Here is a 27,683-nt window from a genome sequence, read left to right as displayed (position 1 = left end):
GAAGCATATGCAAGAAACTCCTCACTCATCTCAAAGTTGACAAGAGAAGGGAAAACTTTCCACTGAGTAGTACCAGGGACTATTATGGCTAAATGAGAATCATGAGTTTATTTTGATTAGAAAGGCTAAGATTAGCTATTAGGGGGCAATGTGTTCTAACTTTTTCTCAAATTATAGTGGTAATGTTTATCTTTTGACTAAAGGGGTAAAATATAATTTTTTGCAGGGATCTATAAACAGATTTAGACAAGACACGAACAATTTAAGAATTCTAAGTTTTCCACTATTACTACTCATTTTAAATTGCAGTTTTGTAATACACAATATTAGTTAAACTTACTTTGAAAATGTAGTGACGTTCATAATTTTCCCTAGATATTGTAATGAAGAGCAGTTCAAAATCCGAACGGGATGCCCGCCAACGTGGTGCCAAAAGATTCGAATCAAGGAAAAGCGCTGCAATTTCCGCCACCGTGCGCTTCCCATCACGTGACCACACGCATCCCATCAAGCCAGCGTTGGGAAGATTGCGAGGATGCTGCCGCAAACGACACGTTTATTTTACGAGGCCCCATTCATAGAACTACTGATAATTTGCTGTGATTTAATCCATTTCTGTCTCTAGTTTTTCCACTGATGCCAGAAACGAGTCCTAGAAGGCATGAACAATGAACATGAGGCATTTAAACCTGCTTTTATTGCAAAAAACACACAGACAGGCCAGGAGAATAACTGTATAGCCTGCAGCTATGATTAATAATGAATTGGTTATTAATCACAAGGAAAAAGTAAATAGTGTTCAAAGTAACAAATGATCCTAGTATTTTGTAACTTCAAATTGTATTTCAAGGAAATTTATGTTGTCAAATTAATACAGATCTTTTATTTGGTGTTTTGAAGGAGTTTTAAATGACAGAGTGCATCAGCAGTCACATATGTAAAGAAATCCTGCAGCTGTTCATTTTTCTTTTTGTGTGGTCGTCTCATTTCTTCTTCTCTTCATCTTTTTTGCCGTCTTGCTTGTTTCCAGTCTGGGAGGCCAGGGAGCCCATTGCGTTGCGGATGGCCTCGTTGTTGGGATCGACTCCAGGCAGGTTCTCCAAGACGCTCTGAAGGAACTCTGGATCTTGCATTACATCATAGTCATCCTCCTCCTTTAAAAAAATAAATAAATAGAAAGTTTAGCTTTGGGTTGTTGTTTTTTTTTTTTTAAACTGAATTTAAAATATTACCTCCAGATATCACAACCTTGTTTACCTCTTGGGTCATATTGGGAAAATAATTTCTTATTAACAGAATACATTTTAAAATTAATTTGTGATGGTTCAAATTCCACATGTATACAGTGTTTGTCTCATTTCAATTCAAAAATACTTTATTGACCATGAAGGGAAATAATTTTACAAGGATGAATTTAATGGGTTACTCTAAAATTATAGCAGGCATTATTAGAGGGGTTTAGTTTTAAATATGGACTTTCAAAAAGCCACAAAGAAGAAGAAAGCAAGTGGATGGCTTGATGAATGGGTTAACAGAGATGAATAGGTACAAATTTAGATAATAGGACAGGGAATACATTCTGGAAATACAATTATTTTTTCATAATTATTTAGACCTGAAAAATACTCAAACTAAATCTTCCAGCAGAAGATGGCATGGCTGAAAAACATACCATGATATCAGTGTTTCATATCAGTCAATATTCATAATAATTGATACATTTTTTTTGGTTTAAATATCTGAAATACTACCTCTTAAGCCGTTTCTCTCTTTACTCCACGCCGTTCTTTTTATTTACAAGCAGTTACAAGACTTTGTGGCAAAACATGAAACTGCTACTGTGCACGATACATGAGAAGTTGTTGCTAGGCAACCCAAGATAGATGCAGAAACAGGAATACTCAGCAGCTAAATGTCTTTTTCTAAGATGGTGGCTTCCATGGCATAGTTATGAAGTCATTGGCACAGCTTTACCCAGTTCCAAGGACTTTCAGCTTGTGGCCTCCATCAGAGTCATTCCCTGAAGGCCACAAGTCGAAAATGCATCGCTCTGTTAATAAAGCTGTTGTCTGAAAACACATTTAGCTGGAGCCTTAAGTTGTTTTCATATTCCAACTTCTCTTTTACTAAAACAAACTGCACAGAGTCTGAGAAAGACTGACCTTGGCTGATTCTGCAGCGTCCATTGGCGCTCCCGTTTCCATCTCATCATACTCTGTTCACAAGAAAACAATTATCCAACATACCAAGAGCAGAATGAAGTATAAACTTCCATACGGAATGAAACCCACCTCCTCCAGCTAGAGACATCTGCATGGCGTAGGCTATCTGTTCTTCTTCTGTCATGCTGCTGAAATCAGGAAGCACTGCAGTACCACTCTCAGGCTGAGAGACTGACATCTTTAACAAGGCATCCTCCGACTCTGTCAAAACAATGACAAAGAAAATCTATCATTTTCTGCAGTTTTATTACAATCGGGTCAATTCTAGCAAACATTCAACAAATCTTGAAGCTACCGTCTGCAGTGGGTGTGGAGACGCCAGCCTCGGCAGCAGAAGCAGCAGCAACTCTGCGGGCCTCTTCCTCCTGCCGCTGTCGCTGCTCCTCCATTGAAACACGCAGGGCCTAAAGCCAATCACAGAAATGGCACAATGAGGAATAATCACAAATTATTATTTGCGATTAATATCACAAATCCTGTTTCCTGACAAACACGAAACACAACTAGAGCAAGGTAGGTGCAGTCCTTAAAAAAATGTCAAGGTTGAAAAAGAAATTAAGAAAATACATTACAGGTGTCAAAAGAATTTAGCCCCTATACAAGTTTATTCCATTGTTTAGAGCAGTGGTCCCGAACCTTGGTCCTCAGGGACCGCTGTCTTGCATGTTTTGAGGAGTCTGGACTCCAGCACAGCTGATTCATATGATGGCATTACCTCTTTTGCATTCCTGCAATAGCTGCTTAATCACCTGTTCATTTAACCCAGGTGTGCAGCAGCAGGGAAACACCTAAAATATACAGGTCATTAGGCCCTGAGGACCCGGGTTGGGGACCACTGGTTTAGAGCAGGGGTGTCAAACTCCAGTCCTCAAGAGCCACTGTCCTGCAGTTTTTAGTTTAGATGCTGTCAGCTTTTCTGTGTTTGGTACAGGTACAAAACACTGGAATGAAACGGCTTAATTACCTCCTCCTTGTGTAGATAAGTTCTCCAGAGCCTTGCTAATGACCTAATTATTCTATTCAGGTGTGGTGCATCAGAGGCACATATAAAAGTTACAGGGCAATGGCACTCCAGGAGTTTGACACCTGTGGTTTAGAGCATGTTCTTGAACCATTTTTTCCAAAAATCCTACTTTTAATTTGAGTACATTTGCTGTTATGCTAAGATAAGTAAAAATCGCAATAAATAGATGCCCTTTACATGCCAACTGGTTACTTGAAGGGATGGCAGGAGGGAAAAAAAGCACTTTCTGTCCTACCATCATAAACATAAACATAGAGTATTTAAACTCTACTGGGGATTTACCTGGAACTGTGTGTCTTGGTACGACTAAAGTTGCATTTTCTGGGAACATTTGAGGCAGATTTGATGTTAATGGATGAATATTGAGACAAAAATACCCCTTGTTTGCTTTCAACTATGGTCACTATGGTAAAAATACCCCTTATTTACTTTCAACTATTTTGGAATGCAAAAACAAAAAAAATAACTGAAGGATGAGCCAGAGAGAATCAGACTAATCAATTACGCAAGACTGTGTAAAGAGGAATGGCAAAAAGTACCAGTTGCTCCAACCCAATGAAATGTAATAGGAGAAGACTAGATAGTAATAACAAGGGGCCAAAATTTATTCCACAACTAATTTTGGTTTAAAAAAAAATTTCTTTTCACAGTAATTTTTTCCACTAAAAGTCTTTGGATCTTTCTTTACTTTCCATTTTGAAACTGCAATAATAGATCAATTCATTTGAAAGCTTTTCACACAAATTTCAAATCCATTCTCTAGTTATTTGACAACTTATCTACATTTTTCAAAATGGGACACCTTGAATTAAGTCTTTATCTCAGTTCAGATTAATAAACAGGCTGTGCATTTTTGTTCTTTTTCAAGAATATAAACAGTTGCAGATATTAAGACGTTGCTATGAAGTTGTGGCATTTTGATCCTGTGCTCCTTTGGGCTAATTTAAAAGTTGTTATTAAATGCTGAGCTAACTAGCGTCCAGGGCGGATGTTTTTACTGCTTACCAAGGCCAGCTCTGGATCAGCGCTGGGGTCAACACCAAACTCAAAGTCGCTGGCGCCCAGCCCCATCATAGAGCCTCCCTCGCCGGCCAGGATGGGAGAGGACAGCAGTGCATCTGCCAGGCTGGGTCCAGGAGGAACCGTGACCAAGTGGGAGCCTGTTCCCTCCTTTCCATTTAGAGTGTTAATAAATGCTGTCAGCTTTTCTGTGTTCACCTCCTGGACAAGCAACAGAAAATACCTTTAATTTCAAACTTTTGTATTTTAACTGTCTACATTGTTTTCTGGTATTTTTGCAACATCCTGAACTTTTGAGTACAAAGTATTGTTTGACATGAAACAAAACAGTGCTGGATCTGGCTTTCGGTTTCTGGAGAGTGGAATAGAGCCATTTCACAGTTTCTTTTGTATTTGGACTAAATCATCTCTTCTCCCAAATCTATGACTTTTGAACTTTGATAAAAGTACTGAAGTATCGCTCTCCCCCCAATGCAGCCTGTTTAAAGCACCATTTGGGAACACTGACACCTTTATTTAGGTAAGAAACAAAACAAATATCTAAAATCAGACCAATTTTAATAACCACAATCCAGGTAAACCTAATTCTAAAGGCTAAAGTCCAGAAAAGATATGAAAATGCCCTTTTTGATTTTGGAGACTGCAAGTCAGCAGGAAGCATGTAATTTAAACATAAATCAATATAAAATCCACAACTTTTATTGAGTCTTGTTTCATTTTTGAGCTTTAGAATATTGGTAAACCAATACTTTATTTTTTCCTCATACCAATCGAGTAAATGAAATATGTTAAAAAGAAAATTTTGCAATTTTCAAGTCTATAGGAAACCAAAAACTACATTTAGCTGTCAGATTGCATTAGTGATCATAAAAATCAAGTCTTCACCTCTTCTCCAAAGTTGATGATATCCACGTTCACCTTCTCCTTTTTCAAGCGCTTAGCCATCTTAACAAGCTGCCAGACCAGCATGGTGGGACAGAGACAGGGAGGTTTGAGGCAGAAAGAAAACAGGTTGAAGTGGAAAGAGTAGTGCGAAGACATTCCTCAGAAAAGATTTACAGCAAAATGTCATGAAACACTTAAACTCACATCTTTTTCACTGTCTTCCACAGGACTCCCAACAAAGGCAATGATTCTCATTTTGTGGTTTTTGCCTTGTCTGTGTTTTAGAGCCAGCTGAAAAAGACAGATATAAACATGGCTGCTCAAAAAGTGCTGCTCTGCTTTAAAATGCACACGTAAAAATACTTAATATTTGTGAGAAGAATAATAGATTTAGTATACATCTTCCCATACCCTTCGTTCAGGATTTTTCAGATGAGATAAAAAGAAAAGGATTTAAAACTCCAGTGGATTTATACGTACTAAGATTTGTCTGGCTTATTAGTTTAGATATTTGGTATTTTGTGATTTTAGAAGTCTCAATTTGGTTTTTTTTTTATAACGAGGTAAAATATTTTGATTTGTAGGCCTCCATTTTTTGATTTTGTTAATTTTTCCATTACACTACAGCCAGTTTGGCTGTAACTTGTGAGTCTGTTCAATTTATTTTTTCTAAATTTATTTATTTTTCATGCTGCTTTGGTTCAGTTGTGTTGTGTCTGATCTAGATTTTTGTTTTACAGTTTTCAGTGTTTGAATGGTAAAAATCTGAAAACTTTGAGTTCTGTAGCAGGTAGAGAAATCACTCTACTGGATGAACTAGATTATTATGTGCTTTAATTTCTGAATTATAAACACCTTAGTTGCAAAGACCATTTATTAAAGCAGCAATTTTTAGGTATGTTTAGAGAATTTGCTGTGATGTTTTTGCTTATTGTGTGATTGAAATGTAACATCTCTATGATTTGGTTTAAATAGTACAAAAAAAACTTACAAGGGAACACACAGGAGCAGAAAATACTTTCAAGAACAGATCTTTTCTATACTCACAAATTTGTTAAATCAAAGTTTGAATCTGTGAACTGCTTACATGAGCCACTCTGATGCCTGTACAGAATGAGATTCTTCCTATGGGTTGGACTGCGTGTAGTTTGGACAGGATGCGGCCAGAATCTGATGTCAGTGTGGTAAGGACCTCGCAGTTACTACATCACAGAAGAAACACAAACACACTGTTAGCCATACTTGGTATTCAGAGAGTGGCATAGAACCCCATGCAATCTCATTGGACAATTAGCCAAAGGTAAAATGGAGAAAATACAGCTTTTTCAAAATGTGGTGGATGCTCCTACCACATCGTGTTAGTATTTATTTTGTTTTTATATTATCTATAGCTTATAGTTACATATAAGCTATATATATACTGTATATATAGCTATAAATAAATTCTACAAAAAAATCAAATCAAATAAATAAATCCTACCTATACATATAAATACACACACACATACACACAAATATACATACTTATACATAACTTTGTATTCTACCCATCTACGTATATCATGCATACATTCACAAACACACCTACTATAATCAAATTCTATGAAATAATTTTATATTCTTTAAAAATTGAATAACTATTTGTATGTTTACTCCCCAAATTCTTCCTCAGAATATCTAATAAATTAACCTTTTCCTTAATACATTCAAACTCTCTCCTCATACGTCTTCTCTCTCTTTCATATTTATGACATTCTAATATAACATGTTCTATTGTTTCATATTTTCCACAGTAATCACATTTGCCAGTAGTATGCTTTTGTATGTTAAAAAGTGTATAATTAAGTCCTGTATGTCCAAATCTTAACCTTGTTATCACCCTTTCCTCCTTTCTATTTCATCTTTCTCCTATCTTCTGAATTTTATAAAACCATCTTTATGTTTTTTCTTCATCCCACCTTTTTTTGCCATTTTTCCATCAGTTTTCCTTTAACAATACTCTTTCCCTCAGATTTACTTGTTTTAACTGTAAAACTAATAGGATTTTAAATTGCCCTCTTTGCCATTTTATCTGCCCTCTCATTTCCTTCTACTTCAATATGTGCTGGAACCCACACAAATATAACCATCAAACCCATATTTTGTATTCTGAATAAAGTATTAAATATTTCTAATAAAATGTCCATCCTAGTATCTGATTGATTATATTTTAAACTTAATAATGCAGAACGTGAATCTGAACAAATTGTCTGAATGGTTTACTCACACTTGTTCTTTTGTTTGAGCTGCTGCAATTACATACCAGCTGGAGGAGGGAACCTGGAACAAACCATTTGTTTTTCTGAAAGACTGAAGGGGGGAGACATTGTTGTTTCAAGTTGATTTTAATTAGTTAATTTTGTCACTTAAATATTCACTTATTATTGTTTGTGCTAAGTTAAAGTTAGTTTTGCTTTATTTGTTTCATAGGATGCTTTAGTTAATTTTGTATTTGTTTGTTCTTTTGTTATGTTGTGCCTCCCTCATGTGGTAGATTTAGATTACTCCACCCCTATTTAAGCAGCCTTTTGTTCTTTGTTTGCAGGTCAGTTTTGTTTGTGTTCAGTTAGAGTTCAGTAGACCTCAGTTAAATTGGACCCAAATTTGTTACTTATTCTTGCATTAAATCTTTATGCTTTGTTAACTATTTTTGGAAGAATTAAATTGAAACTTTTTCTACTTTGAACACTTTTTTCGTCCTCATTTGAGTCTGGTCCCTCACTCAAAACAATTAACTGAGTTAATAATTCTAATGGGTCTTCATCTTCAGATTCATCTTCATCTACTAGATTGAAGATGATCTGCCTGAAATGTTATATATTTAGCCATGGAATTAAAAAAACAACATGTTGTTCTATGCCAATGGTGCTCAAAGTCGGTACTCAAAGGCCGGCATACTGCATGTTTTAGTTCTCTCCCTCGTGATAGCAATAACCTTTTCAGTATGTCAATGTTCTTCTGAGACCGTCATTGGGTCCAGCTGTGTTAAACCAGGGAGAGAACTTAAACATGCAGGATGCCGGCCCTCGAGGACCGACTTTGGGCATCACTGATCTATACACATCGACTACCAAACAAATATTTCTTTGAATGTCTGACAAACATTTTTACAGGGAGTGTGTGTGTGTGATTTTTGTACTGGGCTAGGAAGTAGTCTTGATTGATTTTCCCCAAACTCATCCAAACCAATTGTATTGTAGCATTGATGTCCCTTAAATAATTATCACCAAGAGCAGCCAACAGGAAAGAGCTGTGTGAAGCAGTCACCATGGAAAGACCTCTACAAATAAGAATTATTAATCTGTTTATGTACAGTACTGCCCTTATTGCAAAATAAGAACTATTTTTCTTATTGCAATATAGTTATCACATATTGCATCAACATCTCAGTCTTGTGAGATGTTGATACTGTAGTGGCAACTGCAATTAACTGTGTATCTCCATCAGCAGATAGTCTCTTGATATGTAAATTATGAATTAATGTAATGTAGGGAAAAAAGCTTACTTTGCCATGGTGATGAGTCCAACGTTGTTCTCCGGGTTGCTGCGTGTTTTGGAGTGGCAAACGATGTTGACAGCATCCTGCTGAGCCTGTAGTCTTGTGGGTAGAAAGTCCCCATTTCTCATGTATTCGCTGTTGTCCACACTAAAGGTAAAGACGTTCAAATGAGGCTGACCTCGTAAGTCAGACAACTGGTTCATAACTTTAACCTAAATGTAATGTTAAGTCTAACAGACTGGTTGAATTAGTATCACACCTTAAGTCTGTTCCATATATCAAGCATCCAAAAACAAGATTTATGAAGCAGTAATGTTACAAAGAAGGACTTTACATGTTTAAAAAACAACTAACGCAACTGGCTATGGATAACACCACTGTTGCGACTGGTCTTAACAATAAAGGGTTCGCTTTAACCATAACAGAGCAAAAAGCTTTCCCCCCTAAGTGCTAGAATTATACCCACATATTTTAGCTAAATAAATCCTTACTAAGACGGGAATTATTGGCCCAATTTTAGCTACAATGACTCAGCCACTCAACTCTGTTTTAGCCGCCTAGCTCTTAACCGTTATTTATCAGGTCAGAAAGCCGCGACATTCGTCCTGTGTTCAGTTTAACAATTTCAATTGTCGAGTACTACCCTATCATTTTTTATTATAAACAAGAAATAGTTTACAAACTACTTAAAATTCGTTTCTAGAGTTCTTACCAAACCATAGTACTTTCGAGCACCATTTTGGAAACTTCTTGTTGCTTTCTGGAAGAGTCTTAAAAAAACCCCAATCCTATTGGACAAAAACTGAGTAACAGCCCATTGGATTGGTCACGTAATGTTACGTTCGACTTTCAAGCTTTGTCACCCGGAAAGCCGAACGACACCGAGTAGGCGGAGTCTCTGGTAAGCCAAAGGAAAACACTTACCCCAGAAATCTCTTGGGGTGATTATGAGGTCATCTGTTCATTTATCTTGATAAATAAGAATTGTAATAGGTTATCCAGATGATGCTTTGGCAAAATTTGACTTTATATCCAATCTGAAAATACCATGTAGTAATGTTTCTTGAAAAAGTGTCCCTATTCTTAGTGACATATTTCACCCACTTCCTAAATTAACAGTAGAGACACTGCAGTGTCACCAATATCTGTGCTAAATAATTTAGGTAGGACACAAGTGACTGGAAAGAGACAATTCAGGGCCTCACTGCTTAAGCTGCTGCCCAACAACCTGAACCCAGATAAGTGGAAAATTGTGGATGAATGAATTTAGTATTTAAGCTCATCGAGTTATATTTCATAAACAGAAATACACTTGAAAAATAAGAGAAAATAGTCCTGTGGCAGTATTTTCTTTTTTATTAAAATTGACATTATACAAGAACAGTGTAAGTTTCTGATTAGACTGCAAACATTTACAGCTACAACAATATTATGAAGAAAGAGTGTCTGTGCATGTGTCTCACAGGGATGGACAACCCTGCACCAAGGTCAGGTGAACATCCAAAAATCTCAAACATTGGCATCTGCACCTCTGTAAAAATATTTTTATTTTCATGCACATCACTTGACAGCTGTCAGAGTAATGTTGTACACACTGTACCAACCACATCCACGAGAAAGCAAAAATGATTGTACCAGCTTAGAATGATGTAATTTCCTACTTTTTGGTTCCAGTCACATGATTCAAGAGAAACTGCTTTTTGATGGGTGGCTTTCGTTTGCACAAACTCAAGACAGATAAAGTACAAGATTCCGATCAGAGGTCTTTTATGAGACAGACCCCAGATCAGCGTTTGTTGAAGTGCTTCTTCACCATCCATCACTTACATTTGATCACATCTACTCAAAGTATAAAAAACAACAACAATCACCTTCTTTTAAAATATCGTTTTGACCTTAGCATTAGAAGTTGTTAGGATTCACAGTCTTTGAAGTCATATAGATCCATTAGGAAATTTGGTTAAATAAAAAGCTGAGACTGACTTTCCCCAGCATTATGTACATTTAAAGCAAGGATTAAAAAGGAAAAAAACAGCATCTTATTACAAATGAATACAGTAATTCCTTTCAACATAAATATCTGCTTCAAAAAAGTGTTCCACATATACATTGTATGGATTTGCTTTGAAGCAACTAAATCAATTATTTAAAAAAAAAATCATAATAATTCAACTTCAGCCACTTAAGGCTGAGGTCTATAAACTGTTTGTAGAAAATGTGTCCAGTTATTGAGTATTGAAAGTAAAGCCAATAGACAATGATGTTACTTGCAATACCACTTCTTGGCCATTAGGAGGCGTAAAACGTCCCAGATTCCAAAAAAAAAAAAAAAAAAAAAAAACCTATTAAAAATAAACTTAAGTCATTGACATCTTTAGTTCAATTCACACTTTTGATGTTTGATGATAATTTCATATGCTAGCTCTTAAATACATAATATTCTTCAGTTATTTTCAAAATATGGTCACATCTAAATATATGAAAATTGCAACAATCCATGATGTCACTTTGGATACATCCATCTTTTCTGTACAATATACAACAGGATAGATACCAGCGCTTGTATTAGGACTTGCAAGAGTGATTTGGCAAATGCAAAATAAGGAATGGCATCCAAGAAGACAAATAAATGAATAATAGAAAAAAATCCTGAAGTCACTCTGAATGCTGGTTTAAATTAGGATAACAATGAAATATTATGACTAGATGTAAATACAGGTACTCCTGGGAGAGAAAGATAGTGTTCACTAACCATCACATTAATGTTCCCACATTTACTAGTGTCAGAACACATCTGTTCAGAAATCAATGTGCAAATGAACAGGTAAGTAAACAAAAATAAACAAAGGTCCGGCTTGGTCCCAGTGATTCACTACAAGGATTTGTTAGTCCTGGTACCTCAAAGAAGACAAAGAGAGAGGTGGGAATGGAGGGCTTCTAAATAATTCAGTGTTGCTCATGAACACTTCCAACTTTATTTTCGTTGAATCCTGGTTTCTGTTCCACATCTAACGCCTGTGGGGGAGGGAGGGAAAGTTAGGTTACATAAGGTAAGCTAAAGCTGACAGAGAAAACTTTAATTTTACTTACAGAGCCTTTTCTTTCAGTGGAAGCCACGTCATTGAGTGGGATTGGATCCTCTGTGTGTTCTTGATCAGAAGACTGAAATCTGGAAACAAAGACAAAGTGATTTCTGATGCGGTACCAATTACCACCAGAAGATGGCGCACAACGACGAGACTGACTATCCAGAATTATGCAGAAGTAGTTCAGTGCAAGCGTAAACTGTACAAACCAGTCAGTATCACAGCGAAGCCTTGACTCAAGAAGATGATATCTCAATTTCTGTTTTCACAGGTGGGTTGAGTGCAGAAGTAATAGATAAGTACCAATATTAGAAGTGTCTGTAAATTCAGGACAGTGTTTTATTGCCATTGATTCTATTTTGAGATATTTCTGTGTACTACAGTTGACTGCTAGCCGAAATGCTAACTGTCGTTGGTGTGACCGTTAATTGCCGTTGCACAAAATGTTATCAACAGTTAGCTTCCTTGAAAAAGGTAGGCAGGTTTACGATTGCTTCCCCCTTGATTACAAGTGATAGCGGAGTTACAAGGTATACAATATCATAGATTTATTCGAGCACTGGTCCATAGTGAGTAAAAACTACTAAGCTAAGTTCATGATTGTATATGGAGATCGAGAATCAGAATTCATTTTGTTATTGCTGTGCACGAACGAAAGCACCACGAAATGTAAACATTTCACATGTTTTATTTTGTGCGTAATACGTAACAGAAAATGTACAAACTGTGTAATTACTAAAATAGTAGGCTACGTTGACACAGCAGGCATATGAAGTCCAAATTAGACATATATTCCGATTCCCGGCAGTCTGAAAGGCCCAATTCCGATCATTTCTCCCCCCCCCCCCAAAAATATCCGATATGTGCCACTTCTAAATGCGGATACATGTCCGATTGTTTTCAAAGCCTCTGTAGTCGCGATTTATCCGGACAATTATGTTATTAAGGTGAGACATCACAATTCAGCACCAGAAGAAGCTGACATAAACAATAGCTGAAAATTATAATTATGAAATAAGTCTGACTTCCCCCATTAAGTCTCATCGCAATTATATTTAATCAGTAGTATGAACAACCACGCAAAACAAAACAAGAAAAATCGGATTTGAGTATCGACATCTGCTGTGTGAACTAGCCTTAGTCTGCATAGCATAAACGCATTGGAAACTCAGTGTAAGCATAAGCTGAACAGTTAAGTCAGCATCACAGCGAAGCCATTACTCAAGAAGCTGATTTCTGTTTTCACAGAATGAAGACACTTTATTGCACACTAATCAGTGCGTCCGCCATCACGTGTGTAACATAATCTTGCCAGGAGATAAAATAAACATCCTACCTGAGAGCCGAACCTAGACGTGACAGGCAAGTCTACATGGAGCAAGTACTGGATGAAATCATCACAACACTATGAACTTTTGAGAAGCCAGAACTCGTCAAAGTGTGCCATTTATCTAAAACGCAGTGAAACGGGTTCAAGGTGGCTGGTTCAAGGGGCATGAAACAGTTGAACCTGAATCTCAAAAATGCTCCCATAGAAAAACCCAAGCAAGAACACAAGCAACTTTAGCAGGTGCAAGAAGAACGTTGCATCCTGGAAAAGAAAATTGGAGCTTCGGGGGTAAAGATGAGGACAATGGCAGTAATTGACGACAAAGGCAAATCTCCCTGGAACCTACAGAGTACCTAAAGAAGGACTTAAAAGTATAGAGCAAGATTATACTTTTAATGGAGAATTTAAAGACAAGCTTTCTATCACCAGTCTCAATAACCAGATTGAGTCAGGACTCGAGATGGGACATTCTGAGAATGAAATAATTGAAACCGTCATCAAAGCTGTCAGCCCTGTCCTTCATCTCAGAGATCTGCTCGTCACTACAAAGTTGACTCATCGGACCTGCAGTACATACCAATGGACATCTCCCAAACCCAAAGGAGTCTGCTCAAACCTTCCTGTCCAGACTAATAGAATGAAAAGAAAAACTGCTCTGCAGGTCTGAGGAAGAAGACGAAGGGGAGCAGTTCAGCCCAGATTTGTTCCTGCATCACTAGGTTTTAAGGACAAGGGGTCTAAATCCTTAGGATATCCATAGGATGTAGGCAAACATAGTAGGTGAGTACAAAATTTCTCAAGCAGCTAGTAAGAACTGAGAAGTTAATTTCCTTTTTTTTTTGACAGATTTAACAGAGGTAGCTTGGTGTGTAGAAGTTTTAGGAAGCCATTGGATTTTAAATATAGAACACAAGATGTATATTTACAGCACTGACAATTAAACCCCCCACAAAATTACATTGCTGTATTTTGCAAATACTTATTACCAGTCTCTGTTTTATAGGCAAAAAGGTTTCTGGCCACCAGTACCTCCTTTGTTTTCAGTAATGTTTTTGCAAGTGTGATTCACTCAAGACCTTTGTCAGATTTAGAACTGCATGCCTTTTAGTAAGACATATTGTTTTCTTACATAATTAAACTTAGACATATTTATAAAATCTAACAAAACAGGAACATCTGAAGTTGCAGAGTAGAAAAATAAAAGATGAAAAGAATAAGATATGTGAAACTCAATACTCCTGTATGAAGTTCTCATACAAGAGTAAAGTCTGTGGTTGCTATAGAATGAATGTTAAAACTTTGCTCCATTAAGTTCATTAAATCAACAACCCTCAAAAATCAACCGTGAGTCATGGTTTTTTCCATCATGTTACAATTTTTTTTGCATAATACCCTCTACCCTTCTGGTATCACATCTTCGCCTTCATAGTACAATAGTAATTTTTGAATTACTGATGCTTGACGGAGCAGTTGATGCTTCATCATGCAGCTAGGCTGAATGGTCACTTTAAGTTGAACCTTAAGCTTTTCAAATGTTTTTTATTTCAAAACAGAACTGCATAAAGTGCATTTTTCATTCCACATCAGACTCGGTATGGACCATTCATATTCAGAAATGGCCCGCCATCTTTATTCCTGTATCAACTGGCTCCCTTAAGGATGACCAGTGACAACCTCTGCTGGATGGTGGCCAACCTTACCTACTAGACTCACCTTTCCTGAAAAGATCCCTCCTCTCTCACCCTCTGTGCTCCTCTGTCCTGACTCCTACAGGTATATAGGGTCGGTGAAGTTATTCTTATGAGTGAATTATTATTATTATTATCCACTCATGACAATCACACGTGAATGAGCTCACTCCTGTTCCACTGTGTGCAAGCATCCATTTGTGAAGTGGGGGAAAATATCAGATGCTCCATAAGAAAGTCCATCCAAAGACAATATATGGTAAAAGAATGCACACTTCACTCTATAAACAACAGGACCTTCATGGTGCATTTCTGACTAAGTAGTTGGCTAAGTAGCAGCATTCTTTTATGGCTGGAATGTAACTTTCTCTCATATGAAGTGTGTAGCCAGGGTTTTATTTGTCAAACAAGGAGCAGTTGGTTGGTTCATTAATTACTGTATATTTATTTAATGACTTTATGTTGATAGCTGTGGGTTGAAGCTAACTTTTCTTATTACCAGCAGTGATGCTTAACACTTTCTTGAAAAACTTTAGAATATCCATTCCTCACTGAATCGTGACCTGCCTGACACCACTGGAAACAAGCACAAAGTAGAAGGAAAGATCAAGAGTTAGTTGAAGGTCTCAAAGCAGACGTGTAGGGGATAAAGAAACTATACACTCCTGATCAAAATTTTAAGACCAGTTGAAAAATGGAAATAATTTACATTTTGCACTGTTGGATCTTAATAAACAGTTTTCCTATAACTGTAAGTTCTTTCTCTGCCATTAGCACATTGAGTAGCGTGTACATGAGCATGATTAACAGCGCTAAAACCTTTCTCCGGGCTCTGATTGGTAATTTCCTGAATCTGGTATTCCACTGCTTATGAACACCATAAAAACCGATGATAGAGTCTCCAGTTATACACTCAGTATAACAACAGAAATTCTGACCTTCTTTTTTGACCCCTCAAAACAATTAAAGACTAGTTGTTGACTCAATTGGCATCAATCACAGGTGTGGTATTTAGGAATTTTATTAACAAAAAACCTTACTATGAGGACCTGGATGGCTGGACCAGCTGTATTTTGGTATTAATAAATGGAATTTATGAATTCAGCTCATTGACTCTTCAACCTCATACATCAAGAATCAAGCTGGAGAAAGGATCATTCTCTGGACACTAATCAGATTCTCTATTATTGATGGATGTTGTGAACTCAAGACTTAAGAACCAAAGGCTATTTATTTATATGTACGCAACCAAGGTAATGTAGCTTTTTATTTTTTAGATTTCTAAATTATGTCTCTCTTGAATTGTGTAGAACATATATCACACTATACATATCACACTATAGATGAAAAAACTTTTAAAATAATTAAAGTATATTTTATTACATCAGAAATACCTGGCATTTTTACAGGGCGCTTGTACACGTGAGAGCTAGTGTAACTGGATTTGAATTGGACCAGTTTGTGAAGTCCACTGACGTGACATTTGTTGAGAATTACTTGTTCCTTATAATTAAACCGAGTTGAAATGCTCCATCTAACCTCTGGGGGGTGCTGCTGTCCTGGTGTCTGCTGGGTGTTTCACTTCCACCTTCTCCTTCACTCATTGAGGTTTCCTGAGAGTGAGACAGAGTGAGTATTGTGGGAGTGAGGGATAGAAAAGTTGGAGTTGTAGGAGTGTTGACAGCACTGCCGCTGTGTGGTAAGCTCTGCAGGAGGAGGTCAGGTCGGCCAGACTGAATGCCTGGGTGGGAGAAGAGGATAAACTTGTATTACTGGATTATGAAAGCGTCACTGCACATGCCAATACACGTTTTCAGCTATCAGTAAAACTTTGTTTCCCACACTACAACTGAAGCAGCTGCGCTCTTATTTCTATTACCGATGACTCCCTCTGTGTCCTCCTTAGTGTCAGTGCTGACTTGTTGTTGGAGTGAAGGTTGCTGGTAGCTGGTTTGAGTCAATAGATAGAGCCCAGAGCCAGCAAGTTTCTTCACAGGACCGTTAGCACGACGCTTCTTAACTGGAGAGGCTTTCACTACATGCAAGATAGTAAAGAGCAAATTAGGAGTTCAAGTTGTAAAATTGGGATGTTTCTTTCTTTTTTTTTTTTAGCAGCGATTTAACATAAACCTTACCTGGCACCTTCTTGAAAACCGCAGTGCTCATGAACCTTTGAAATCTGTCCGCATAAAAACTTGGTCTGTGTACCGACACAGTGTCCTGAGTGGGGGAAAAAAGGTTTATGTTCAAACCTCTGTTTTCATTCACAACAAACCAACAAACTAGAAACTACTCACCCCATCATGAACCAAGGATTTCCAGGAATGTTCTAGTTTCTTTACTAATCTGCAAAAAACAAAACAAACACAGATCCAAGGTCTGTTACATAAGCTACCAGACAAAACACATTTAATTAAATTCAACATCCAATTCAATTTAAAAACACTTTACCCCAAAGTGAAATTAAATGTCATAACTCATATCATCCATGTATTTTCAGTCATTGTAGACAGTGATGCCATGGACAGGAATCACCTCCAATAGCAGTCAGTCTTGCAATTAATATGAAGAGGCCTCTGACTGAAGAGACTGGTCATCTATGACAGTCTCATGATAGTCATTACAATGCAAACAGTTCAAATCTGGGCAGCAGAGAAAATGTTCCACATTGACACCACCAGTAGGCAACCACTGCTAATCCACATCATTTGCTTTTGCCTATTTGATCGCTCTCTGGCCGTTTGGTTAGGAAGCCTGGCAGAGACACAGGATTTGAGGATATGATCCTTGTCTATTATGGTCATCCATGAATTCTCCTTTTGAACTCCTCTGCCTTGCCTTGGCATCATAGTTCAGGTATTATCAGAGCTTTTCAGATGCTTATCGGGTGCTCCCAGTTGTAAAACCGTGGCAATAGTTACGCATCATAGCAGCAGTCCGAGAGTAAAAAAGTAATTCCAGCTGCACAGCGTCCAGAACCAGAAGGAACAAATGTCCAAACATCCAAAGCCTCAACCAAAAAATTACAAACCAAGTTTACAAAAATAACAAATCAGAGCTACACCAACATGCTGCCACCACAAGCAGCACAATTCTAGAATTGTGTAGATTCAACCAAAACAATTCACACAAAATATACAGCAAAAATCAATAAGATCAGTTTAATAGATTTTCAATTTCATACCAACACACTGCCCTTTCACCCAGCTCACCATAAACGTTGCACATATACTTAAACCATTTCATGTTAATGCCCTAAAATATTGGCTCTCTTTTGTACTAAAAAAAATTGAAAATGACAAGAGAACGGTCAAAATTGTGAAAATAAATGGCGACGGGGTGAAATGAACAGAACCAAACAAAACATTTTATTTACTAAAAGAAGCTCAGGAATGTCTGAAAGCTTTTATGCACAGCTTCATTCATGCTAAGTGAACCCAGTTTAACACAACACAACACACAGGTTTCTGTTTCACTTAAGCTGTTCACAAAGACTGCACAAAAGTTTTTTGTTTGTTAAGCCCAATTAAAAGTTTTAAGTTTCTGTAAACTTATAATATTAGTGTGTGTGAGTTTTGAGTCTTGCTGCTAAAAAAAACAAATGATCTAGGAGCGTTTTGTTGAACGGATCTGTGTATGTATTGCTTTTTTCCATGAGGGCTGGGTTTTGGTTTTTATTTAATAAACAAAGGCACAAACATGTACTCACCTATAGGACTGCAGAATGTCAATAATACCAATGTACACCAGCAGCCTCTCGCCCTTTGAGTTTCGTGCAGGGATCCCTCCGGTCCTGAAAAATTAAACACACTTAGTGCGGTAGATTTCTATCTGGCTGTTTGGTTAGCAGCCAGATAGACTTGCAGACTGACAGAGACAGACTTTCTGTCTCTGTCGGGACATGTGATTATTCTACTTGGAAACAATGGTAAATTTAATTTTGCTCTATAGGATTCCTGGCATTCTTATGTGTATAGTTAATACATTTTCTATAGAGAGGAGGTCTATGGAAGGTTTCCAAAAACATGTTAGACTGACTTTATTCCTACCACAACAATATTATCCTTTTATAACACCTAATTATGTCTCAGTCTGAAGAATTTAACTGCTGATTTTATTTTAAGTAAGTAATTTTTCTTTATTATTAGATCTTATGCAACACACCAGTGCCACTGGCAACAACGCAGCCACATATAATGCTGCTACAATAGTGTTCTCAGGTTTGAAACGCTGACCTCCATACACTTCTTATTATTAAGGTCACATAGGTCAATCTTCGTCATAAAGCTTTTTCCTTGATGCCATTTGGCTTGTGTATGTGTGCAGCTGAAAATTTAAGTCACACCTAAAAGGCGTCAGTTTTGGAGCAGGACCTTCTGTTAGTTTATGGAGACGTGAAACTAGCTTAACAGGAAACAGTGACACTGGTGTTCCAGAAGTTTCCAATTTGCTCCTTGGTGGTTCCAAGGTCTCCTGAACACCATAAACCAGTTTTATTTCATAATAGGGTGAGATGGTTGAAATCTAAGACATAGTTAGGTATTCTAACAGGACGATGAACCTAAACACATATCAAAAATAATCTTGGAATGATTAAAGCAAGGTTACAGTGAACTTTTGGAATAGGGGAGGACATTTATTGTATCAGTTATTGTGAAATCTTTCTTCACATAAGAATTTTCATTTATCATTGCCACGATAAATTCTAATGAATGAGTTTATGAGCCTATCATTGCTGTGCCATAGCTTTACCGTGACCTAAAAATAAGTAAACAGTTTAAAATAGTACACTAGTACCACAAAATATTGTCATAAAGTTGCAGGTCCATATCTCCCACTCTTATAGATTTAATAGCCAGATCCATGCTGAGAAACTATACCATTTAAATTAACTTAAGTATTTTGTAACTACCAATAAGGATGTATGAATTTAGCGGCGCGTGTAATATGTAATTTGTGATATGGATTAGATGAAATCTATATTAAATGTATATATTTCCTTGAAATTATTGTTTTTAATATTAAATTGTGTGGTTTATAATAATTGAAACCTGGTAAAAGTTGAAATAAAGCATTTTAAAGCCCCAAATTAATACCACATTTATGTCCATAAGTTTATATAACCTTCTGACCAGAATTCAAGACCTTCTCATTTTCACTCACTGGTCCACTGGCTCCACTCGTCCTGTTTCAGCCTGGATGGCCTCGATAGCTGTGCTGTAGAGGGACTTCTGGACTTGCGGCCTCACGGCTCCTTCTGCTGCTGCTTCTGTATTTTGCTCTCGACAGGCCTGATCTAAATTATGAATTCCCACTAGCAGACTGTAGTCCATTATCTTGAAACTTTGCAACAGCTGAAACCAAGTTGAACAAACCAAGTCATGAAAAAAACCCACATTAAATTAATAGTAAACTATGTATTTAAGTTTTAACTTAATTCTTACCAGACAGTCTCTCTGAATAGTTTTACATACAGCATTGTACGTGTCTGCCTCCAGAAATAAACCATCATTCATGTCCTGAATGAAATCCAGGTCCTTGAACGTGGGAACAGCCTTTTCCCTCTCTTTGGGATTGGCTCGTCGCTTATGAGTGGAGCCTTTCAGATCGAATTTGAGGTGCATCCGTACCGAACTGGGCAGCAGATTGTTCATAACTACAATGCGGATGTTTTTACCGGCTGCTTGAACGCAGTACAGTCCATAAAACTTTGGTAATAAGGTTCTCTTGTTCTGGTTCAAGTTCTACAGAAGAAAAGAAATCACAGAAGAAGGCAATTAATTTTTATACAATATTAGAAATACATTTAAAAAATGAAAATAATTCAAATAATTTTTTAACATGAGAAAATATACATTTTATTGCTAAGAGGCAACAACATAGGCATTCCTTTGGTATATGCCTGATCATTTATAGCAAAGGATGAATCTGCAGATAAGAATACTTGTGACAACCTCTTGTCCTTGACTTAGCATCAATAATGTATGGCTGATCTATATTTTTTGGATTACAGATTAATAATTGGATAGCAAAAGGTGTTTGCTTGTACAGAAAAAAGCTAACCCTATGTCACAATCTTTAGATTAAGGAGTTTTGCATAGAACATATTCACAGACAAAGATAAATTCTTAACTGCAAATGTTTTTTTGTACAATTTTGGCTTAATTGTTGCTCTGAGTATGTTGTTCTTTCAGCAATTGTCTTTTTTGAGTCTGCATACCCCAGTTAACAATTTTTCAGTTACTAAATTAGTTGACAATTATTTCAATAATCGATTAATCACAAATAACCCGATTAATTGTTTCAGCCCTAATTGTAAGTTAGTCTGAGTTCTCTTCATGGCCATCTGAACAATTATACAACCTAAAGACACCCTTCATAAAGAAAAATACTCTCCTTTGTTTTGTGTGTCAGGACACAATCCGGATTACCGGATTATTAGATTATTTTAAATCATCCTTGATTGTAGAAAATCAGAAATATGTTGAAACATCCTTCTGATAACAATGTATAGATATAAAATTTTTCCACCTGTATAGAATCTCTTGGTGACTTCTCTAAGATCATTGCTGTAGTCTTTACATCTTGGCATTGTGTTAAACACCTAATTGCTCCGGAATAGCAAACTGACCAAAATCCTGCCTCCATAGAAGCAGACACAGATGAAGATCATCAAATAAGCTAATTATTGCTCTCTCAAACTATATGAAACCAAGAAGGGTGTACTTAGTTTCTCTACACAAAGCTCTTCCTCTTGTCAATATCTTTAGATTAAAATAACTGTAGAATATGGGAATGTTTACAACAGACAGAGGTGTTGATTTGGTCTGATGAGGTATTTATTATTAGAAAACTCATGTGAAGCTAGTATTAAATGATAAATGGTCAGTCAGTGTTATCGCTAAATATTGCAATGACACATTATTTGCATTCAACTTATGGGAACGTATTGTGGTTCTATTCCTTGAAGCCAACCATATAAGCGTAGACTTTGCTCTTATCAGATAACTGAAAGGAAAATCAACTGTATTTTTTAATCATGTCATATTTCCTATTGTAGTTAATATGTCAGGAGGAAATGATCACTACAAAGAGAAGTATACTGCAACACATCTCGTGTCTTAAACTACGGTATTTCTCAATGCTATCCTCTGTATTCATGACTTAGCCGATTCAAAGGAATGAAGTACTTCAGCCTCAATTCGGCAGAATCCTGGTAATTACCTTCTGATGCAAATTAGGTGTTTATGAGCTGGGAAAAATTCAACACATGCAAGACCGTTTGCCCTGAGGCCCAGCTTGAGAAAAGTGTGCATTGAATCAGATCTTACCATAAAGTATCCTGGAAGCAGTTTTTGGAGAAACTCTGCCTCTTTGTGCTGCACTGTCTTAACAATGAATTCATCGTCACTCGAGAGGTAGAACAGAGATCCGCTGGCCCCGGAACTCGACAGCTCAATCAGAGGCTCGTTACACAGAGAATACTGCAAATAAATCATAGTAAAGTATGAAGACATGAGATAAGAACTGAAAAAGAACACCAACTCTAAAAATAGTAACACCAACTCTAAAATTAGTAACAACTAATAGGTGGAAAAAGCCCCGCCTCTCTTGTGCCAAAACTCCATTGCTCTCTGGTTACCCATTCTCCTCATTCTTTTCATTATTCAGTTGTTCTGAATAGTGTGTACAGAAGTACCATGTAGTCATCAGGCCGGATGCCAAACATCTCTCTGAAGTAACGAAAGGCGATTGGAGCGTATGTTTTGAACCTGAAGTCTCCGTAGTGATGACCCGGTGTCAGGTTACTGCCTTCGCTGCCAGAAAATGACAAACCGAGACATTTATTTTCTGAACACAGACGAGACAAATAAAAAGAAATCTCCTTGCTAAATAATTCTCCGAACTCACCAGGGAAAGAAGATGCTTTCCACGACTTCAAAGTCTTGCAGCAGCACATCTCTCTCAGGTTTCTGGTTCAAGCTGCCCACCGTGTGTGTGATGCCCAACTGTATGGCCGCTTTAAGAGTGGAAGATGTTGTCTGGATAGAAGGGAATACTTGCATGTTTAAATGTAGGATTAAAGACTAGATGTTACTGATGGTTTATGAACATAAGCCAAACATTTATACAAGTAGTGCATAAATGTGAAGTGGGAGGATGGTTTTCAAAATATCACCAAGTTAGATTTTTAAAAAGCATAACAGGCATTTATACTCAGCCTCCTTTACTCAGATACCCCTACAATAAAGTCCACAGCAGCCAAGTGGCTGCAGAAGTCACCATATTAGTAAATAGTTATTAATCTTATTTATGAAGGCCTCATTGGTTTGTTAAAGAACATAAGTGAACACAGCAGACAGACCAGGAAGTAGTGTAAAGCAGAACTGGTTATAAAACAATATCTAAGGCATCGTAATTCTCAAGAAATACTGTTTAAACCACAACCAAAAATTTAAAGAGTGCAGCAAAACCACAATACTGCCAAAGGCAACGCACCTGAACTGACAAGGCTGGCGTTAAGATATTAATTAGAAGCAGCAATACACTATGCTATACAGATACACTATGCTGGGCTAAATACAGCTTCCATTAATTAGCACCATGCAGTCTTCAGTGGCATTGCTGTTGTTAGATATGCATATGTCATTGTTGTGTTATCTAGGCTCTCGGGTTTTTTTTTCTCTCTTTCCTCCGGCGTAGAAACAGATTCCAAATGTGTTTTCTTGTATTCTCTACATCCTTCTTCCTCGCTTCCATTTTTAGCTCTCTGTCTGCCTGTTAACTTTCTCCACCACCTGTTCTATTTTCTTTTGTTTTTCTTGTTCGTTGCAATTGAAACAATCACAGAGCAAGTTCTAAAGAAAGTGAAAGTTTTTTCTAAATGTATATCAAGAGCAAAAGTCGCACTGCTCCATTTGTGAAAGTAAAAGTGTTTGGCCTCTTTTTGGCACTCAGACATCAATTCTGCTTGTTAAACTGTCAGATAGGACATGATTTAAAAATAAGCATGCTAAGATAAGATTGGAGGAACTGGATCCACCGTTCATGTGGATGGATCTACAAACTGCTATCCTCCTCACAAACCTGACCTAAATGAAAGAGTGGCAAGAAAAATTTTACCTTTTTTACATTTTCATCAGTAAAACCTTTTTGAATCCCTCCGCTTCACAATTATGTACTGCTTTATTTTTGGTCTGAACGTGTGGATACTTTTGCAAAGGATTATATGATTATATGTCACAAACACTAGCAGAAATCCAGACACTATGAAGTTCTGCTGGCTCATAAAGAGCTACTATCTATGATGGCACCTTTTTGTAGACCGTCTCCCCCGTGGGATCAACTCCCCGATGGCCGATGGTTTTTTTCAGGGCCTGAGACGTGCCGATGCTCGGACTCTGTCAGTCCAAACACAAGACAGCAGAAAGTCAGGCAGGGAAAAGAAATCTTGAGTCTGTAGCAATAAGCACCATTTTTATGTTTCAAACAGGAAGGAGAAGATAGGACGTCAGCAAAATGTTGCTAAACTCCATACTGTCGAGGTGATTTGTGTCTATGTGTCCCAACTGAGTTTCCAGCAAATGTGTTGTGGCTCACCTCTGAAGCAACATTTTTTCGGTTCCCAGTCGAGTCTGCAGGCAGAAGAGGGAAGAAACGCGTGTTACGTAAAAATCGTAAAAAAAAAAAAAACAACAATTAGGTAACCAAGCAAAGGCAGTTTCTTCACTGGACGTAATTATTTTGTGCAACACAGCTTCAACTGTCATTCCTTACAATAAAAAGCAGACATTACAGCTGGGCTCCAACACAAACATGCAGACCAACCTCATTTGTTACCTTTGAGAGAAGACAGTGCCCTCCAAAACTGACCCGGCAGGTCTTTGAGTGCAGTGGAAGGAATTAAACCAGTATTTAAATAAAAAAAAAATCAATTCAAACTGTGCTAATAAGGAACAAAGAAACATTTTCTAGAAAGTGAAACAGATACAGGTGTCTCCAGCACATGTAGTTCTCTTTTCAAATGTTTTTTTTTTTTTAATGTAAATAACAATTATATTATTAGTTCTGAAATCTACAGTTTTAAAAATCATTTGTTGTGTTTTGTGCTTTTTGAGCTCTGAAGTTGGAAGCAACAAGTTTTCCATGTGATTAGGTGTGACCCATTTAGATTGGATCTGACAAGTTTCTGGTTCAGCGACTCTTTTTAAATCTGCCTTTGTTACTTTTGAAACCTTGAAAGGTGCTATATAAATAAAGTTTTACTTACTCAGTATTGGTCAGTAGATACATTGGAAAGGCTGTTTGACTAGTTATGATTTACAAGGGAATTTTCTTCTTGTTTTTCCTCCAGTGTTTAATTTCCATACATTAGATTCATGTGTTTCCTTTCAACATTTTTATATCATTGACTCCAATTCAGAATAATTTGTTTTACATAATAACATTTCAGTTTGATTTCTGTTTTTAAGTTGTTTTCATTGTTTTATGTTGAAACTCTTACAAAAAATATCCTGTTGCATTGTTTCCCCTGCAGGAAACAATGAAACTCTCCATTTACCAAAAATTTACTTTTTGGCAAGTTTCAAAACCACTTGACATAAAAATAGACGATCAAAATAAGTGCTGTTGGTAATTTTTCCACAGTTCTCGGCTTGGGTAGTACTATCCCTACAAAATTCCAATCTGCAATTTCGTTTGGGGGGGGAAGTATCAACCCTTTGTGTTTGTGTTGTGTTACTGGCAGTTAAGAGATTAAAAATTCAGAAAAAAAGTTTAATATTTTCAATCAAAAATAAATTAAAAACAAACTCTAGGGCATTTTTGTTATTTTAGTTCTTCATTTAAAAACAATGGATTTTTCCCTCTAAAGTTCCACTATACATATATCAGACTGGAAAATGTATTTTTAATAAACATAAATAACTTCATTTTCACTTACAGAATTAAAGAATAGAAGAACATGAATATTTGATATGCAAACTGACAACTTATGAGAAAAAAAATGAAATAAATTAGAAAATGTGCAATTAATACTTTCATGGCATGTATTTTTGTGTCCAAAGGGACGTTGTACCGGCTGCACAATAAGGACCTAAAGGTTTATCCTGATATTTTGTTTTATGTAATTTGAAAACGGTAGAAGTGATGATGACAAGTATCTAAAACTCAATGCAGTCTTTTTAGGATGGAAAGGCAGTTTTTTTACTAACAGCACACAATAAAAGATCAAACCTCAAATATTAAAAAAGCAAAGACCAAAGATTTGACAGAGGTAATTTTAACATAGGCCAGGGTTACTCTTTGAACAGATGAGTGTAAAATTAGGTATGTCTACACCAGAACGGAGGATGTTTGGTGTAAACACAATGCAGCATTCCAGGAAAAGAACTTTACCCCAGCTTTGAGGCACAGAGCTGGACGAGTCAGAATGTAGAAATGCTTTGCTGCAGAAAAATCAAAAAATGAGGAGACCTAGGCAGAATCAGAGACCAAATCTTTATGTTTTTGAGATACTCTGAGAAACTTGAAATAGGTTGTATATGCAAGAAACCCCTGGAATATCTGAAAGAAAGGAGTGGGACAAGCCTTCCTAAGATTCAGATTGAGGTCAGAGATATGTTGATGGCTAAAAGAAGCATCTCTCTGAAGTTATTTCAGCCAAAGGGAGTAAGATAAGGGGGAGGGTGCACTGACTTTTCAGATGATGAAAATATTTACCGTAGACAAACTTTAAGCAGAGTTACGTACAATCAAAACGTGAATTTGTAACTTTTGGCTTAATAATATAAATAAATTTTAAAAAAAATGAAAATCAGCCCTGAACTTACTGGAAGAGTGGCCCTGAAGACCTGGAGGCTCCTCAGATGCTGTGGCCATTCAGACAGGAAACCAGACTGGGTTCAGATGAAACTCGGGTCTGGATCTGGGCAGACAAGCAGAACCTCGTCAATAACAGATACTCCTGTTGAAACTGGACTAAAACCAGCCACGTTGACCAACTCTGAGTATGTGGAATCTTAGCATAGGATGGGCAAAACTTTCTGTAACTACAATAACACTGAATTTTCGTTTAAAATTTGCCTACAAATGCAAACAACAAAAGAGCGTGAACGATAAAAGCAGAACATATAGTAGGTTACTGTGACTGCTAACTGGATCACTGGGTGGCGACGTCTACAGACGAGGCTAACCGCTAACACCACTTTAACCAACAGCGCCAAACCTATGAATAACAAAAGGAAGTAAAGTCTTAATGGTCAACTTACCCGAGAATCTGGTGATGGCGTTCTACGACTTTCCACAAAAAGAATAAAACGTCCTCTAAAAGTTAGGATTCCCACAAACACGTAAACAAGGAAGCAATGCGGATGCGGCAGTTTCTGTGAGTGGCTCAAATCGAGCGCACACCGCGCTTCCGGTGATTCCTGGTACTTTCACAATAAAATACCCATTCATCCTGTACAGTCTTGCCAAGTTCTTCAGTAACTAGATGTTCAATTAGCTGAAAGTATTTTTTTTTTAATTTTATGTTTTTTTTCTCATTGCCGATGAACAAAAACAGTTGTTTGATTGTGAAATATAGTTATTGAATGTTAAATACAGTGTGATGTATTTTGGCATTATGTACATTAAACAGTAAAATAAAAACATGAATTTGCAAATGCCGGATTTCACAAAATTATTTATCTATAAAGAACATTTGTTATTTTAAAAGCACATTAATGGAAAAAAACAAACACTTATTCTGGGCAAATTACATCATAAGAAGATATGAGCTAATCAGCTGGCATTGGCAAACATGACGTCAGGCAAGCAAGTTTCAAGAGATTTTGATGTCGACATTTATGTCCTCAGTTTGCACTGCACTTGAAATAGGCTCCACCTTA

At 36.9% G+C, this 27,683-nt stretch overlaps 2 protein-coding genes across 3 annotated transcripts; both read right to left on the bottom strand.

The window, feature by feature from the left end:
- Window positions 1-664: 664 nt before the first annotated feature.
- Window positions 665-9,485, bottom strand: LOC102222487 (26S proteasome non-ATPase regulatory subunit 4). The gene is made up of 10 exons (XM_005815260.3): window positions 9,402-9,485; window positions 8,696-8,836; window positions 6,239-6,353; window positions 5,356-5,442; window positions 5,152-5,220; window positions 4,252-4,467; window positions 2,518-2,626; window positions 2,292-2,423; window positions 2,163-2,215; window positions 665-1,154 (listed from the first exon to the last, which is right to left on the bottom strand). The coding sequence occupies exons 1-10, from the start codon at window positions 9,425-9,427 to the stop codon at window positions 984-986; spliced, it is 1,119 nt and encodes a 372-aa protein (XP_005815317.1). The 5' UTR covers window positions 9,428-9,485; the 3' UTR covers window positions 665-983.
- Window positions 9,486-10,027: 542 nt separating this feature from the next.
- Window positions 10,028-27,202, bottom strand: LOC102222920 (phosphatidylinositol 4-phosphate 5-kinase type-1 alpha-like). Of its 2 annotated transcripts, XM_014475023.2 has the most exons (17): window positions 27,063-27,202; window positions 26,625-26,719; window positions 24,634-24,675; window positions 24,394-24,428; window positions 24,108-24,194; window positions 22,705-22,835; window positions 22,493-22,610; window positions 22,125-22,277; window positions 20,238-20,537; window positions 19,957-20,147; window positions 18,503-18,586; window positions 17,091-17,139; window positions 16,929-17,013; window positions 16,673-16,828; window positions 16,333-16,534; window positions 11,780-11,858; window positions 10,028-11,704 (listed from the first exon to the last, which is right to left on the bottom strand). In XM_014475023.2, the coding sequence occupies exons 2-17, from the start codon at window positions 26,671-26,673 to the stop codon at window positions 11,636-11,638; spliced, it is 1,830 nt and encodes a 609-aa protein (XP_014330509.1). In that variant the 5' UTR covers window positions 26,674-26,719; window positions 27,063-27,202; the 3' UTR covers window positions 10,028-11,635. The 2 variants fall into 2 exon arrangements, with proteins under 2 accessions (XP_014330509.1, XP_023200891.1); XM_023345123.1 differs by lacking the exon at window positions 24,634-24,675 and having other exon boundaries at window positions 27,063-27,201.
- Window positions 27,203-27,683: the final 481 nt, after the last annotated feature.

Source organism: Xiphophorus maculatus, chromosome 13 (genome assembly GCF_002775205.1).
Source record: "Xiphophorus maculatus strain JP 163 A chromosome 13, X_maculatus-5.0-male, whole genome shotgun sequence".
Classification (NCBI taxonomy): Eukaryota; Metazoa; Chordata; class Actinopteri; order Cyprinodontiformes; family Poeciliidae; genus Xiphophorus; species Xiphophorus maculatus.
This window is presented reverse-complemented; position numbering and strand designations above follow the sequence as displayed.